The sequence below is a fragment of the Microtus oregoni genome, unplaced genomic scaffold, assembly GCF_018167655.1.
Source record: "Microtus oregoni isolate MIOR12 unplaced genomic scaffold, Mior012 000123F_ref0000434, whole genome shotgun sequence".
In the NCBI taxonomy this organism is placed as follows: Eukaryota; Metazoa; Chordata; class Mammalia; order Rodentia; family Cricetidae; genus Microtus; species Microtus oregoni.
The window spans coordinates 739,606-757,294 of NW_024544755.1; the positions used below are offsets into that span (position 1 = coordinate 739,606).

General features: G+C 44.3%; 2 protein-coding genes across 2 annotated transcripts; both read left to right on the top strand.

Moving 5' to 3' along the window:
• Positions 1 to 811: 811 nt before the first annotated feature.
• On the top strand, positions 812 to 1,474 carry LOC121444426 (sex-determining region Y protein-like). Its single transcript, XM_041646232.1, has one exon. It carries the CDS (start codon positions 812 to 814, stop codon positions 1,472 to 1,474), a length of 663 nt encoding a protein of 220 aa, XP_041502166.1.
• Positions 1,475 to 6,810: 5,336 nt separating this feature from the next.
• On the top strand, positions 6,811 to 11,592 carry LOC121444420 (eukaryotic translation initiation factor 2 subunit 3, Y-linked-like). The gene is made up of 8 exons (XM_041646229.1): positions 6,811 to 6,847; positions 7,983 to 8,141; positions 8,374 to 8,508; positions 8,769 to 8,863; positions 9,344 to 9,488; positions 10,237 to 10,403; positions 10,908 to 11,080; positions 11,529 to 11,592. Exons 1-8 carry the CDS (start codon positions 6,811 to 6,813, stop codon positions 11,590 to 11,592), a joined length of 975 nt encoding a protein of 324 aa, XP_041502163.1.
• Positions 11,593 to 17,689: the final 6,097 nt, after the last annotated feature.

The following is a 17,689-nucleotide window of genomic DNA, read 5'->3' on the forward strand; positions in this document are numbered from 1 at the left end:
TGAAGGTGCTGTGTTACATTACATTATTAAGAGAAGGATGAAACTCTTACTCATGAACGGTGATCAAAGAAACTAATATTACCTGTGTCCACACTGCAAAGCCATCAGGCCTTACAAGTTCCCAGGTAAACCTTAGAGAAAACATAACACAGCTTTTCCTGGCTTCAAAATTCAGCACATGTTCTGCTACTGGGTTTTGCCCCTAGCATAGCACCCATATTTATATTGGACTATGGAACCAGGTTATACTATTTATTTATGTTTTCAGTGTTAAACTTTCTTATAGGACCAAAATACAAATGATTGATTTGTGCTTATCCTTTCCACTGTCCCCAGTGGTTTTCTTTAATTTTTTAGTTTCTCATGTTAGTCCATCATGAAAATCAATTGCATTGCAGGACAAAAACGTTCACTAATATGCCCCTTGTTGTCCCCTCAGTCTGGATGGGGAAAAAATGAGTGAGAAAAGATGCATTGTTAGGGAGTGTAGAAGTACAGCATCTAACAGTCCCCGTATTGGAGTGGTTTGCTCGATAATGGCTGGTTCTACAGGTGCTGACATGGCACAATAGGTGGGGCTAGTCTAAGGGAGCTGCTGAGGGTGGAGACATGGATATTTTGTTACAGACATTAAATAACAAAATCTTTGTGACAAACACATATTGGATAGTAACTTTCAGCTCTTACACTTTAACTTTTGGCTTTTTTCTCCCCACCCCTACTGCTCCTACACCTAGTGTTCTCTCTCTCTCTCTCTCTCTCTCTCTCTCTCTCTCTCTCTCTCTCTTTGGTTCAATATAACTCATCCACAATGTTCAGCATATTGAATCATGATTACTGCAGTCCTCGCTTACAGCCTCAGGATATCATCAGCTCTGGAGAAAAGATATCCTTTGGCACGGATGGCAGTCATAAAGAGGGCATAGAAGGCCATGTCAAGCGCCCCATGAATGCATTTATGCTGTGGTCTCGTGGTCAGAGGTGCAAGTTGGCCCTGGAGAACCCCAGCATGCAAAACACAGAGATCAGCAAGCAACTGGGATACCAGTGGAAACGCCTTACAGAAGCCGAAAAAATGCTATTTTTCCAAGAGGCTCAGAGACTGCAGACCCTACACAGAAAGAAATACCCGAACTATAAGTATCGGCCTCACCGGAGAGCTAAAGAGCCTCAGAGATTGGGCACTTTGTTGCCTGCAGATGCCTCTTCAAGAAAACTATACAACTTGATGCCAGGGAACAAGTACCAGTGCACATTCATATACAGAGAGGACTGGACTAGGGCTGCACAGCTGTCCTCCAAGAGCCAGCTAAGCTATTTACAGCCTGGGGACATCCCCTTTCAGCACCACACCTGTGCAGCAGCAGCAGGAGGAAGTGCAGCTGTAGCAGCAGCAGCAGCAGCAACAGCAGCAGCAACAGTAGCCACAGCTACTTACTACCAACTGACATCACCAGTGAACAAAACAGCATAGCTACAGCATCTCGGTAAGACCCTGTGGCAATCTCATGACACTGGCTTCTGCTGGGATGCATGTCAATACTCCCTCTTGCTATAATTTACAGCCTGAGATAAGGATTTCCCTCCTCTCATAATAAAGGCCCTGCTCCTTTCTATTTGGGTCCGCAAACGAGGTGTGTAAAGATGTGTCATGTGTAATGAAGGAGAATGCTTAGAACAGCTTGCGCCTATCTTTAAGACTGTTAAACAGACAAGAGTTTCATCACTGCGGAAACTATGTTTTACCTATCGCTCTTCCATGGGTACATCTATGAGAAACACATGCAACTTACACCTGTGGTAAAATGAAACGAAAGAAAGAAAGAAAGAAAGAAAGAAACAAACAAACAAACAAACAAACAAAAACCCAGCTTGTGCCTCTTTGAGCATGCTAAGCACTCCTTTGTAGACCAAATGCATCTAACTGTTTTACAGGGTCCCTGTATATCATACATAAGTAAAGTGTGATAATGTAAAGCTGTCTTTCGAGTCTCTTTTTCAGTTCTCCTCCCCACTGTGGAAAGCTGAGACTTCCTTCTTTTCATCATCTTACTCCACGCCTACGAACTACGCCGTGAGAGCTTTATAACACCTTTTGACAAAATAAAGCTTTTACGTCTGTTCATTCATGTGAAGTCACATTCTGCTTCTCTTTTGAATATTGTCTGTCTTTAAACATCAAATTGTTTTATAAAATGAAAGGTTTTGTACAAAAGCATTACAGACCAAAGCTGTATTTTCAGGGTCCGGTTAAGCATCAGAAATGGAATGGGCACGGGAACAAGCTATACAGGCCAAGTAGTTGAATGTACTAACACTTCAAGACTCCATGCATATAAAGTGGCTGGACTGATACAAAAGGTGTAACGAGGGGACCGGGATGTGCTGAGGGGAGTGAGTGGTGCATGACATTTGCCCATTCACTCAACTGGCAGATTTTAAGCTAAGGAGGTTTGAAGTACCCCTGTCTGGTTATAATAAACAAGCTTAAAACAAAAATGAAGACTCTGTGCACAGGATCCCCTGCAAATGTTTCCTCTGGGAACCTCCAGGAACCATAGGTTGTGGTTAACTCCAGGCTTCTAAAGGTTTATACCCAGAACTTAAATTAGCTCTTCCATTTTCATCAGCGTAATCCCACAGAATGCTTTCCTCATTATAATTTATGTTGCACAATACAGTCTTGCCCAATCACATTTGAATGACTGACTGTAAGTCAGACATACCTCTAAAGCATTGGTTGGAAGAAAACAACAGACACTGAGCCTATGCGGTGACCTGCTGTAACACTAGCTATAATACAACATGGAATATTATCCAGAGAACCTTGGGATATTTTGAGCACTTTGAATCGAAAAGAGTGTTTGAAATGGTCTTAAAACCTGTGAGCTTTACTCCACTTTCAAAGCATCTAGTGTAAACACTAAATTATTGGCACTGATTGTGTACATAAATTATTAGATTGCTCTCTAGAATTCAATGAAACAGTCAGTGGCACTACTATGCTTCTAACTCATGGGGTTCTGTTCGTTTGGTTTGGTCTTGTGAGACAGGTTTCTCTGTGTAGCCTTTACTGTCCTGGAATGTCTTTTGTAGGGCAGGCTGGCCTGGAACTCAGAGATCCACCTGCCTCTGCCACCACCACCTGGTAATTGGGTTTGATGGGTGTGTTCCAGCACTGTTTCAATGTCTATGAACTCAAATAAGGTTCCATAAGTCTTTGAATAGATTTTTAACTCAAATGAGTGGAAATATATCTCTCCTAGGGGATACCTGTGTATCTTTCTCTGGAAAGTTTCTGCATGAATTCTCCATCACTTTTTGTGACTTCTCTCCTTTGTGTGAATTATATATGCTAAGTGTTAGCTAACTAGAGAACTGTCCACATTCCAGAATCAGGTGTTACCCACCCCGTTACCCTGCCTTCAATGACTCAGCAACAATGCCTTCCCATCACTGAGGGCCAATGTGACACATTTCCACTGTCCCCGCCTTACCTGAATTTTCCCTAGGTGCATGCTCCATATCCCAACACCCCCATAAGGCTTGCTCTCTGGTCTTCCACTGTCTCTACCCCGACTCAGAGTTAGCCATTTCTCAGTTGTGTGAGGTCTGTTGCATGGTGTGATCATTGTGGCATTCCTGGGACCCCCATCACCAAGGTACTCCTTGATCAGAGACCCTTTCACAAAGAGATGTAGATAAAGGGCAATGATCTCAATGATTCCTCTAGCTATCCAAAGATTTCCTCTTTCTCACCTGGACCTACTTAGGACTTATCTTCCTCCTCCTCCCTTGTGGACCTGTTGCCATGGAATCTTTCCAGTTAATCCTGGTGTGAACTTTGGAGGCAGCTCTCTGTCTAGAATTTCAGGCCTTTTCTCCAGACAGCCTATCACACTGTCCTCTTTGCAGTGAAAAGTGGAATTGGCAGCTAAATTTTTGGAGTTGGAGAGATTTTGCTCCTTTTTTTGGGCATCTCTTCATTGATACTTCCTGCTCTGAACTTTTTCTGGGTTATACCAAGAAGTACAAACCTGGCAACTGACTACAGTGCCAATATCTGGGAGAAACTTTCAGACCAATGGTGTAAAAGGGATCCACAGAACAGGCACAGCTAAAAAGGACCTGCAACACTCTTTTGTTCTGCTGCCTAACTCTTGAGGTTATAGCGAAACAAAGAGATTTGTACAGGAACAACTTGTGTTATGGAAGGGAGTTGGGAGCAAACTGCATGAGATTTCAACGAAAATGCAAGCTAGATAGGATAAAACTACACTGTAAATAATTTCCAAAAAGAATATATTTAAACTCTCAAACAATATCAATATTATTTTTTTTCCTTTTGAAAGAAAATGGACCAGTATATCAGAATATGTTATCATAGTAACAAAACATGAAACCATGATAATCTTATTAATTTAAGTAAAGGAGTTGTCTCTTCATCTGTGAAATTAGCAGGTGTTGTTTACTGGGCACTTCCTACTGACCTGGGGACTCTGAGATCCTTTGTTCCTTGATATTTACATTTCAAAGACTCAACAACAGGAAGAGTTAAGAAGGGTGGTAGATCTTTCTCTCTCTCTCTCTCTCTCTCTCTCTCTCTCTCTCTCTCTAGTGTGTGTGTGTGTGTGTGTGTGTGTGTTTCATGTGTAAATTGAATGTCTTGATCCCGCCTCAAAATCTGTGTGTTTGTGTGTGTGTGTGAGAGAGAGCAGTAAAGGGAGACGGAGACACACAGACACCACAGACACAGACACAGACACACATGGGAGAGAATAGAGGAGTGAGAGAGAGTGTGTGTGTGTGTGTGTTTGTGAGTCTGTGTGTCTGTGCATATGTAATGAGGGCAGGGGAAGGATCCCTGTATGTATGCTGACACAGAGGCTGCAACCTTATGGAACCAACCCACTGGAAGTGTCTCACACCGTATGGGAGTTTTTTCTAGCTAATTCCCCGAAGTCTTTGTAGGGTTAGTGGTGAAGTAGTCTGGAATTGAGAATGGTATCATTCCCGAGAGATGAAGGCTTGTGGTGCTTACCCAGACCTCTGTCAGGAGCTTTGGGTGGAAGGGATAGGGTTGGTAGGTGGGCCTCGAGGAACCCAAGGGGAGAGTGGACAAGATCTCTGAAGCAGGAGCCAAGGCCCCACAAGCAGCATTGCCTGTTAGCAGTTCCACTGTCCTGAGATTTTTCAAATGAATAACACTGGTAGCCATCCATATTTCCAGGGGTCGGTCATAAGTGGGTGACAGACTGCCCTGCAGGAGGAGGAAACTAACTCCCTCCCTCCTTTGCTCAGCTGAAAGGAAGGACACTAAATCTTGGCCACACTCAAGAGCACTAGCAGGAGGCAGTCCCATGCCATGCTTTTGTAAGGTTCAGCATCCCAGCTGTGCTGCCCCAACTCCAGCCCCACCCGGCATCCCTTACCTTAGGAAAAGCTCATGTTTTCCACATACTAATGAAATCAGTGACAGGTACATCAGTCCCCTGCCTCTCTAACTTCAAGGCACACCCAGCATGTTATGAAGTTTGAGACTCCTGGAATCCATGTTCTTCCATCTGAGGATATCTCAGAACTCCCGTTTACCCTCTCAGCAGTTTTCAAGTAAATTATGTCTAAAGCCCCCAGGCCCCATCCTCCATTCCCCACTCCTGCCCAGTGTTTTATTGCTATCCTTCTCCATGACACAGAGTTAGAGGGCCATCCTGACCCAGGGCAAAGGCTTTGGAGGGAAAGATGGAGGCAGATGGCCTGAAAAGCCTAACAAGTAACTAAAGAGTAGACAGTAGATGTCAAAATGAGTACGCAGACTTGGTGCAGCACTAATAATAAAGGCAGACCAAAGGGTTAAGGGAAGATGTCCCAAGAACAAAATGATGATCCTATCTCAGTTAGGGATGCAGGCTTGGAGATCCAGTAGAAACAGCAGCATTAGGACTCTTCAGATTTTATCTCCTTCCTTCCCAGCTGTGAGCTGTGTTAAGTTTGGGCTCTGGGCCTGCTTGTAAACTTATAACCTGGAGCTCAGTGGAAAAGGAGAGAAGGCTTAAAACGACCTGGAGATTAAATGATTTTAAATGATTAAAATGAAAGGAGAGTGGGTGGGGGTAAAAGTAGGGAGCTAACATAGGGAGGGTCCTCAGACTCTTTGCCTTTTGGCAGGTGGCCATGTCAGAGGAGAAGCAGGTTGCAACTGACTTCAGGACATCAGCCTCCCAGGAAGCAAATCTCTGAAGGGTGAATTTTGGTCAGGCCATCTCTTGCATCTGATGTACGTTTACGTTTGTTGCTACCTTTTTTTTCTCCTATCTAGCATGGCGTGAATGGGTGTGGAAAGATTCCCACTGCCTTAAATGTGGCATGATTATCTCATGGAAATACCCCATTTTACTGGGCATTTTTACCCATGGATTATCATAGAGATGATTTCCTCCTGAGCTGTACTGTTTAGCTGATGCAATGACTCTTATACAATAATAATGATAGTTTAAATAGGATTTTGATGATTGACAGTCCTTAGTAAATACAGCGAGGGACAGTGATGGGAGGTTCCCTAACTAGGAAAACTAAGAGAGGTAAAAGCAAGATGGGATGTCGTTCCCATTCTTGATAAAACAGGGGCTGAGAGGATACAAAATTAGAACAAAAAAATGACACACAGCTAGTATTCCTGAGAGACTCTAAATTATTATTGTTGTTGTTGTTGTTGTTGGAACCTGAGAGACTCTAAATTGTTATTATTGTTGTTGTTGTTGTTTCTGTTTATTATACTTATTATTATTTATAATATGAGACGCTAAAGCTATGAGTGACCCTGAGAGAATCCAACTTCACCAGAAACGTTAGTGACTATCAACTGTGGAAAAAACCCGAGTGACAAAGATTCAGTCGACAAGCACAGACTTTTCCAGAAATACGGAGCTTGGTTATTACTACAAATATCACAGCTTAGGGAGGACAGGTGATCCTAACAGTATAAAACAGACATTTCTCAGGCCGGGCGGTGGTGGCGCACGCCTTTATTCCCAGCACTAGGGAGGCAGAAGCAGGCGGATCTCTGTGAGTTCGAGACCAGCCTGGTCTACAAGAGCTAGTTCCAGGACAGGCTCCAAAACCACAGAGAAACCCTGTCTCGAAAAACCACAAAAAAAAAACAAAAACAAAAAAAAACAGACATTTCTCTGTAGTCCATTGGCGGGGCTCTGTTTTTCTCTGTATTTATATTTTTATAAATGTGATTTTTATATTTTTATATATATTTATATATTTTATATTTTTTATGCTTATATATTTTTTATTTTTATGTATATATCTCTTTATATTTTTATATATTATGTATAGTTATATTCTTTATATATTGTTTTATATATAAATATATTTATATTTTTATATATATTTTGTAAATGTGATAATATTTGAACTCTGCTGCCATATGTCCGAGAGTACCTCAAATCAAAATTTAGTCATCGGGACCACAAATACCAAGTTTCCGTTTCTCAGGGATTTGACATCTTGGTCTCTGGTTCTTTTTAGCCATGTCCTATGTATTAAATATCCTGGCGAGAGCTGCAGTTATCTTAGGGTTTATCTGCATCCGGGTAAGCTTTTAGGATTCCTCAGGACTCTGTGTCCTCCCTGCTGTGGTTTCCTGAATGTCTTTATAACACGGTAACTTAAGTCTCAAGACGGTTGTATGCGAGAGGAACCGTGAAGACTTTCTTTTTATTGAGAAATCAAACGTGTTTCACATGTTAAAACGTGTTTTTTTGTTTTTTGTTTTTTTCGAGACAAGGTTTCTCTGTAGCTTTGGAGCCTGTCGTGGAACTAGCTCTGTAGACCAGCCTGGTCTTGAACTCACAGAGATCCGCCTGCCTCTGCCTCCCGAGTGCTGGGATTAAAGGCGTGCGCCACCATCTCCCGGCTTAAAACGTGTTTTTAAAAATTGATTTAAAACGTGTTTTTAAAAATTGATTTAGCGGGTAATGAGTCTTGTCCTCAACCGCAAACGTCCGAGCACCTGGCCGCCATCGAAATCATGAAGCTGAAACACATTCTGATCCTGCAAAATAAAATCGATCTGGTGAAGGAAAGTCAGGCTAAGGAGCAGTACGAGCAGATCCTGGCGTTTGTACAAGGTGAGAGGCCTTGATATGTAATTGATATGTAAGCATGTTAGAGTCACCATAGTAGATGTGTCATCTCGTGTGTTTATTTAATAGATCATGCTCTTAAGGAACAGTTATTTAAGATGAAAATACCATGAAGATGGTCGTTTCTGTTTGTTAGCTGAGGTGTCTGGAGGTATTTAAGGAGCTTTTTTGATGTGTTTGTTGTATGTAGAACATAATTTTGAATTTTGCCCCTCAGGTACGGTAGCGGAAGGAGCTCCTATTATTCCAATTTCTGCTCAATTAAAATACAACATTGAAGTCGTGTGTGAGTATATAGTAAAGAAAATTCCGGTGCCTCTCAGAGACTTCACCTCAGAACCCCGACTTATCGGTGAGGAATTCACCTTTCCACCCCTAATCGTGATTATTTTTTCTTAATATGTTTATTTCATGTTTTTAGCGGTTTATTTCATGTTTTAATGGTTTATTTCATGTTTTTAAATGTTTATTTCGTGTTTTTAACGGATTTTTTCCTTAATATGTTTATTTAATGTTTTTTAATGGTTTATCACGTTTTTAATGGTTTATTACATTTTTTAACCGGTTTATTGCATGTTTGCTTGGCGTCCATGCTTCCCCCCCCCCCCCCAGTCATCCGGTCTTTTGATGTGAACAAACCTGGCTGTGAAGTTGATGACCTCAAAGGGGGTGTCGCTGGCGGTAGCATTTTAAAAGGAGTATTAAAGGTAAATCACGTTTTAACTTTTTAGTGTGACCCCCCCATCCACCCTAAAAATAAGTTAAAATCGATGGTTTTGTTCTCGTTTAACAGTAAATTTTATTGAATTGTTTGATGTGGTTTTGCTAAATATTTTTTAAAAAATATTTATGTATGCGTACTTGCACATATGTATGTATACCATATGTATGCTTGGTTAAAAATCTATGGTTTTGTTCTCGGTTAAAAGTAAATTTTATTGAATTGTTGTCTGGGTTTTTCTAAATATTTTATTATATTTACATGTTACCTGTGACTCACACGTGGAGTCTGTTATGGGTAATTACTTAAATTGAATGGTTTTAAAAAATATTTTTAGACTGTCCAAAATTGTCCTTGTAAGCAGGAGGGATAATATTTTAGTTTTAATCATGTTTTTCAGATATTTTTACAGGTTAAAGTCATATGTAGCCTCCAGATATCATTAATTCATTCATACATGTTCTAGGTGGGCCAGGAGGTAGAAGTGAGACCGGGAATCGTTTCCAAGGACACAAAAGGGAACCTCATGTGTAAACCGATCTTCTCCAAGATTGTGTCACTGTTCGCGGAACACAATGATCTTCAGTATGCAGCTCCGGGCGGTCTCATCGGTGCGGATTTTATTCTGATGGAGAAATGTGTTTCCCTTGATTTCGGTTCCTTTCCAGGGAAGACGTGTTATTCCAAGGATGGTCGTGTGTGTTTAACTGTATGACAATCTAATTTAGTAATGGACATATATGTATAATATAGATATATAGTATTATGTCTTATATTATTATCTTATATAGTATATACGTTATATATTATTATATCATTACATGTATATTATATATTATATATTACATGTATATTATATATTACATTGTGTTATAATTATGTTAGATATTATATACCATGTCATTATATTATATATTATATGTTATTATATATTATATATCTTATATTGTTATATTATGTATAATTATATATATTCAGTTAAACTTTGACTTTTACAGTATAAAATGCGTGTTTATGAACATATGAAGAAGACATTCCAGTTTTATGAATAGTGTGACTTTTAACCTGTTATGTGTACATGTATTTATATGATATGTTATGCGTACATGTATGTCTGTGTGGTATAAGCAAATTTTGTAGAAAATGGGTTTGAAATCCGCAGTGAGTCCCAGAGAAACAGTTGTAGAGGTCTCTGGATGTACTTACTTAGTTTTATTTACGTGACAAAAACCTAGCTCTTAGCATGTACGATTTTGCTACTCTGTTTAAAATTAACCCTTCGATTTCTTATTAATTTTAAAGAAATAAAATATAAAATAAAATAAAAATATATATGTTTACCCACATTTTTATCGGGAGTTGGAACAAAAATCGACCCGACCTTGTGCCGCGCAGACCGCATGGTGGGGCAGGTCCTCGGTGCTGTTGGTGCTCTACCTGAAATATTCACAGAATTAGAAATTTCCTACTTCCTGCTGAGACGGCTCCTGGGCGTGCGCACAGAGGGAGACAAAAAAGCCGCCAAGGTGAGTTCTTTAATACCGGCTTCACAGCTATGAAATATTGTGTGGTGTCACAGCCCCATTTATTTAAAATAGAATCACAAAAGGGATAAATAATAAACAAATATTTCCTATAGGTCACAGCAAAGAAAAGCGACGATGCCTTAAATTTAAAAAAAATTATTAGAAATAGGCCGGGCGGTGGTGGCACACGCCTATAATCCCAACACTTGGGAGGCAGAGGCAGGTGGATCTCTGTGAGTTCGAGACCAGCCTGGTCTAGAAGAGATGGTTCCAGGACAGGAACCAAAAAGCTACGGAGAAACCCTGTCTCGAAAAATCCAAAAAAAAAAAAAAATTAAAATATAAACATATAAACATAAAGAAAAGCGATGATGCTTTAAATTTTAAAAAACGGTGGTATTGTCATGTCCATGTATGTTGTATGTGCGGCCAGGATTAACTACATCTCTAGTTTATTTTAGAAAGTTTTAGTTCCTTTTCTCTTAACTATGTTCCCTCCCTCAGGTTCAGAAGCTGTCCAAGAATGAAGTGCTCATGGTGAACATAGGATCCTTGTCCACAGGAGGCAGAGTCAGCGCCGTCAAGGCTGACTTAGGGAAAATCGTTCTCACCAATCCCGTGTGCACAGAAGTGGGAGAAAAAATTGCTCTGAGCCGACGCGTGGAGAAACACTGGCGGTGAGTGTGTTGGTTTTGTCATGGCCGATCGAGAAAATACGGTGTGTATATATACACAGACATGTATATATACATGCACACATATATACACATATAAATATATACATATATGGTGTGCATATATGCATACATAAACATACATGTACACATGTGCATATAAATATATACATATGATTGCCTGTGTGCATATATAAACATATAAATATATACCTATATGGTGTGTGTATGCATATGTGGACATACATGTATGCATATGTGCACATATAAATATATACATGTATGGGGTGCATGTGTACATATATGTATAAATATGTACATATATACACATATATACATATACTAAGAGCATGTCTGAACTGAACATCAGGAATAGTCAACATGTTTATAAATTATCACACCTGTGAACCGGATTTAAAAATAAACGATTTCTTCTATTTTATTTTTTCAGCCTGATAGGCTGGGGCCAGATCCGAAGAGGAGTGACCATCAAGCCGACCACAGACGATGAATAAAATGACATGTTTGGATGAAACGAGAATATGTTGATGTTTCTTAACACGCTTAGAGATGTTTTCATGTTAAAAGTAGGAAATATATTTTCAAAGCTTATGTGAGTCAGAACTGTCGGGTTTTTCTAGTTTACATGAGAAGAAACCGGCGTCTGTCACGTCAGACTTCTTGATGTATTATTAATCTGCAGGTCAGCCGGCAATGTCATCCGTGTGGCCTGGAAATAAAATAAAAATAAAACCAAGTTGACCACGTTTGCTCTGCACCATTAAACTCCCAGCAAAGCTTTTCTTAGGATTCGTTTTATTTTATATGTCCAGGCATAAAGGACGGTGAACATGGATAAACACGTGAAGGCTCAGTTTAGTTTTGCCTCATTTTATACACTTTGTTTAAATACAAGATGGAAAAATTAACGGGCTCGAATAAATCCTTTCATACCTTCTTTTAATATGTGATCCGTGTAAAATGAGGGGACCGCTAAGGGATGGGCAGCTCAAAATTGTAGATCTAGTCAAAGGGATTCATCACTCTTTTTCTAGCCTGTGCATGCGTTAAATATGCATCTGGGACATTCATACATGCAGGCAAAACCTTAAATAAATCTAAACCAAAGTCCTCAGAAAACTCATCAGAATATTAAGTTTATAAACTTAGTATATAAATATGTAACATACATAAATATATAAATATATAAAATATATATTTGAATAGGAACATATTTATATAAGTTTTATTTGCTTGGGTTTTGTCAGTCAGTTCCCTCGGAGGCCAGAAGAGGGCATCAAATCACCTGGAGCTGGAGTTGACAGTTGTGAGTGACATTGTGTTTGCAGTTGTTGGGAGCTGAACACGGGTTCTTTCTAATGTCAGTCAATGCATGTAAACCGTAAGCTGTCATGAATTTATTTTATTTTAATACAGTGTTTAAAGGCAGGAGGCAGTGGGTCCCGGGACGACACCACAGGTCGTGCGGGACTCTGAGTAGCTTCAGGCTGGAATCAGTGGGTCCCGAATCAACACCACAGGTCCTACAGGTTCCGGAAAGGCCCTAAGGGGGCAGAGGGCTCCTCTTGGCTCTGCTCCGCTCCTCTCAGCTCGGCTCCCCTCGGGTCCTCTCGGCTCTTCTCTGTTCTGTTCGGCTCGGGTTCTCTCTGCTCCTCCGGGCTCCTCGAGCTCTTCTCCACTCCTCTCGGCTCCCCTCTGCTCGGCTCGGATCCGCTTGGCTCCACTCAGCTTGGCTCCTCTCCCCTCTGCTCCTCTCAGGCTCCTCTGGTCTCTGCTCGGATCCTCTTGGCTGCTCTGGTCTCTCTCAGCTCCTCTCGACTCCCCTCTACTCTGCTCGGCTCCGCTCGGGTCCACTCGGATCCTCTCTCCTCCGCGATGCTCTGCGGGGCTCCTCTCGACTCCGCTGGGCTCCTCTAGGCTCGGCTCGGCTTGGCTTGGCTCTGCTAGGTTCCTCTCCGCTCCTCTCCTCTCCGCTCGGGTCCTCTCGGCTCCGCTTGGCTCTCTTATTATAGCTAATTCCTTAAGCCCCCCCCCAAGCTCAAAGCAAAAAAAAAATACTATTTTTCAAATATAATTTTTTAAAAAATTAAAGCCTAGCAGATTTAATCTGTACACATTTTAATATTTGCTGTATAAGAAGAATGAAACCGTTAGATAAAATATTTCATTTTTCCAGATGTTTTGTTTCTCACTCAAAATTGATAAACTTGCAGCAGACCGTCAATTTGGTGTTCTGTGTGCCTGCTTCTTCTATTTGCTTCTTCTATTTGTCTCAGTTTGGAGAAGTTTTCACCTGTAAAAATTTGTCCTGTGCTGTGATACTCACCCATTTGTTTCTTTTAATCTAAGGTTTATTGTTTCACACTGTTCTATATGTCCTGAGTGTTCTTGTGTTTTAATTTTTCTTTACGTGTTATTCGCTTATCTCTTTTCTCAAAAACCTTTGATTTTTTTTATTTTTATATTTGATTTTCAATGCAGCTTCGCTAAGGAAGCCGTAGGACACTCTGGTGTTACACGGGGTCCAGGCAGTGTAGACGGATCAGATTGGAACATGGACAATGCACAACTTGAATTATAAACACGGGGAGGGGTTGACAACCAGGCCGACTCTGATAGAGGAGATCATGGACGCTCTGTCTCTGAAAGAAAAGAGGCGACCGTGCAATACGTTTATCCGCACACGTCACTTAGAGAACTCAGATCACCGTTCGGGTCCGCTCGGCTCCTCTCGGGTCCTCTTTATCCGCTCGGCTCAGTTCTGCTCCTCTTGGCTCTTCTTGGCTACGCTAGTCTCTGCTCGGGTCCGCTCGGGTCCGCTCGGCTGCGCTCGGCTGCGCTCGGCTCCGCTCGGCTGCGCTCGGCTCCGCTCGGGTCCGCTCGGCTGCGCTTGGCTTCACTCGGCTCCGCTCGGCTCCGCTCGGCTCTGCTCGGCTCCGCTCGGCTGCGCTCGGCTCTGCTCGGCTCCGCTCGGCTTCGCTCGGCTCCGCTAGGCTCCGCTAGGCTCCGCTAGGCTCCGCTCGGCTCCGCTAGGCTCCCCCCCGGCTCAGGCTCCGCTACGCTCCCCTCTGCTCTGCTCCGCCCGGCTCCTCTAGGTTCCTCTCCTCTAGGCTCCTCCCTTCTCGGCTCGGCTCCGCTGGTTTTTTCTCGGCTCCGCTCGGCACCTCAAAGCAAAAATTACTATTTTTCAAAAATAATTTGTACAAAAAATTTAAAGCCTTGCAGAATTGATCTGTACAAATTTTAATATTTGCTACATAAGAAGAATGAAACCGTAAGATAAATTATTTCATTTTTCCAGATGTTTTGTGTTTTCCACTCAAAATTGATAAACTTGCAGCAGACCGTCAGTTTGGTGTTCTGTGTGCCTGCTTCTTCTATTTGTCTCAGTTTGGAGAAGTTTTCACCTGTAAAAATTTATCCTGTGCTGTGGTTCTCACCCGTTTGTTTCTTTTAATCTAAGGTTTATTGTTTCACAGTGTTCTACAGTCCTGCGTGTTCCACAGGTCCTGCAGGTCCCTGAGCAGAGGCTGGCAGGGGACAGTGGGTCTCGAGACGACAGCACAGGTTGTGAGGTTCAATGAGTTGGCGGCAGGAGGTCTCGAGACAACAGCACAGGTCCTACAGGTCCCTCAGCGGCTGCAGGCAGAGGGCAGTGGGTCCCTAGATGACACCACAGGTCCTGAATGTCCCTGTGTAGCACCAGGCAGTGGGTTCTGAGACTAAAGCACAGGCACTGCGAGTGCCTGAACAGCTGCAGGCATGGGGTCCAGAGACGACATTGCATGTACTGCAGGTCCCTGAACAGCAGCAGGCAGGGTGCAGTAGTGTGTCCTGAGAAGACAGCACAGATCCTGCGGGTACCTCAGCTTCAGCAGGCAGCGGAAGTGAGTCCCTAGACAATACCACAGGTCCTGCGGGTAACTTAGCAGTGGCAGGCAAGTGGAAGTGTGTCCCAAGACAACACCAAAGGTTCTGTGGGTCCCTGAGCAGCCTGCCGGGGCAGTGGGAACCGAGACGACAGCATATTTCCTGTGGGTCCCCGAGCAGTGGCAGTCAGGGACTAGTTGGTCCAGAGATGATAGATCCTGCTGGTTCCTGTGCAGTGGCAGAAAGTGGGCAGTGGGTCCCAGACAACACCACAGATCCTGTGGGTCCCTGAGAATCCTGCAGGGGACAGTCAGTCCCGAGACAACACCACAGGTCCTCCAAGAACTGTGGGTCCCTGAACAGCAGCAGGCAGAGGCCAGAGGATTCGGAGACTACATGACAAGTCCTGCGGGTCCCTGAATACCAGCAGGCAGGGGACAGGGGGTTCAAGACTCAGGGACCCGCAGTACTTGGAGGACCTGTGGCATCGTCTGGGGACACACTGCCCTCTGCAGGCTGCTCAGAGTCCTGCAGGACCTGTGGTGTCCTCTCAGGACCCACTGCCTCCTCCCTGCTGCTGCTCATGGAAGTGCAAAACCTGTGGTGTCATCTAAATACCACCTGCCCCCTTCCTGCCGCTGCTCAGGAAGCTGCAGGACCTGTGGAGTAGAACAGAACCCACTAGCACCTGCCTATTGCTGCTCAGGATCCTGCAGGACCTGTGGTGTCATCTAGGGAACCACTGCCTGCAGCCTGCCCCTGCTCAGAGACCTGTATTACATGCGATGTCATCCCGGGAAACCCTGCCAGCTTCTGCTTAGGGACCCGCAGTACCTTTGCTGTTGTCTCAGGACCCACTGCCACCTGCAGGCTTCTCAGGAACCCACAGGACCTGTGATGTCGTCTCGAGACCCACTGCCCCCTGCCTGGTGCTGCTCAAGGACCTACAGGACCTGTGGTGTCACCTCAGTATCCCCTGCCCCTTTCCTGCTGCTGATCAGGGATCCATAGGTCCTGTGGTGTTGTCTCAGGACAATTCCTTATGCCTGTCACTGCTCAGTGACCCGCAGGACCTGTGGTGTCACAGACTGCAGTGAGCAGAAGGCCCCAAGACTACAATACAGGGTCTGCGGGTCTGGGAGCAGTGGCAGGCAAAGGGCAGTGTGTCCAGAGGCAGCACCACAAGTTCTGCTTGTCCCTGAGCAGCAGTAGGCAGGGGGCAGTGTGTCCAGAGGCAACACCACAGGTCCTCTGTGTCTCTGAGCAGACTGCAGAGGTCAGTGGCTCCTGAGATGACAGCACAGGTCCTGCGGGTCCCTGAGCAGTGAAAGGCAGTGGGCAGTGGTTCCAGAGACAACACCACAGGTCCTGCAGGTCGCTGAGTAGCCTGCAAGGGGCAGTGTGTCCAAAGAGAACAGCACAGTTACTGCGGGTTTCTGAGCAGGAGCTGGCAGACAGTCTGGGGACGACATCACAGGTCCTGTGATTTATTGTGCAGCCGCAGGCTGGGGGCAGTGGTCCTGAGACAACTTCACAGGTCATGCTGGTTCCTGAGTATTGGCGGGCAGTGGGTCCCAAGAAAACACCACAGGTCCTGCAGGTCCCTGAGCAGAGGCAGGCTGGGGTTAGGGGGTCCCGAGACAGTACAGGTCTTGCAGGTAGGTCCCTGAGCAGTGGCAGGCAGGGGGCAGTGGTTCCAGAGACAGAACAACAGGTCCTGCGTGTCTCTGAGCAGCCTGCAGGGGGCAAGGAGTCCCAAGACAACACCACAGGTCCTGCATGTTCCAGAGAAGTGGCAGGCAGGGGACAGTGGGTCTCGAGGCATAAGACATGTCCTGTGGGTCTCTGAGCAGTGGCTGGAAAGAGGCAGAGTTTTTGAGACAATACAGGTCCTGAGGGTCCCTGAGAAGTAGCAGGCAGATGCCAGTGGGTCCCAAGATGACACCACAGGACCTGCATTTCCCTAAGCAGTAGCAAGCAGGGGTCAGTGGGTCCCGAGATGACAACACAGGTCCTTCGGGTCCTAGAGCATGGGCAGGCAGGTGGCTGGGTGTCCCGAGATAACATCACAGGGCACGTGGGTCCATGAACATCGGCAGGCAGTGGGTCCCGAAAAAACAAACAAACAAACAAAAAAACCAACACAGGTCGTGTGGTTCCCTTAGAGTGGCAGGCAGGGGGTCCCTAGAAGACAGCACAGGTCCTGCAGGTCCCTAAGCAGCGGCACGCAAGGTGTCTCGAAGCAACACCACAAGTCCTCTAGCAGCGGAAGTCAGAAGGATGGGTGTCCCAAGACATCACAGGTCATGCAGGTCCCTGAGCAGCAGCAGGCAGTGGGTCCCAAGACAACACCACAAGCTGTGGAAATCCGTGAGCAGAGGCAGGCATGGTGCAGTGGGTCACAAGACATCAGCCCAGGTCGTTTGGATCCCTGAGCAGGCTCTTTTTCTTTTGTTTTTATTTATTTACTTATTAAAGATTTCTGCCTCCTCCCCGCCACGCCTCCCATTTCCCTCCCTCTCCCCCAATCAAGTCCCCCTCCCTCGTCAGCCCGAAGAGCAGTCAGGGTTCCCTGCCCTGTGGGGAGTCCAAGGACCTCCCACCTCCATCCAGGTCTAGTAAGGTGAGCATCCAAACTGCCTAGGCTCCCACAAAGCCAGTGCGTGCAGTAGGATCAGAAACCCATTGCCATTGTTCTTGAGTTCTCAGTAGTCCTCATTG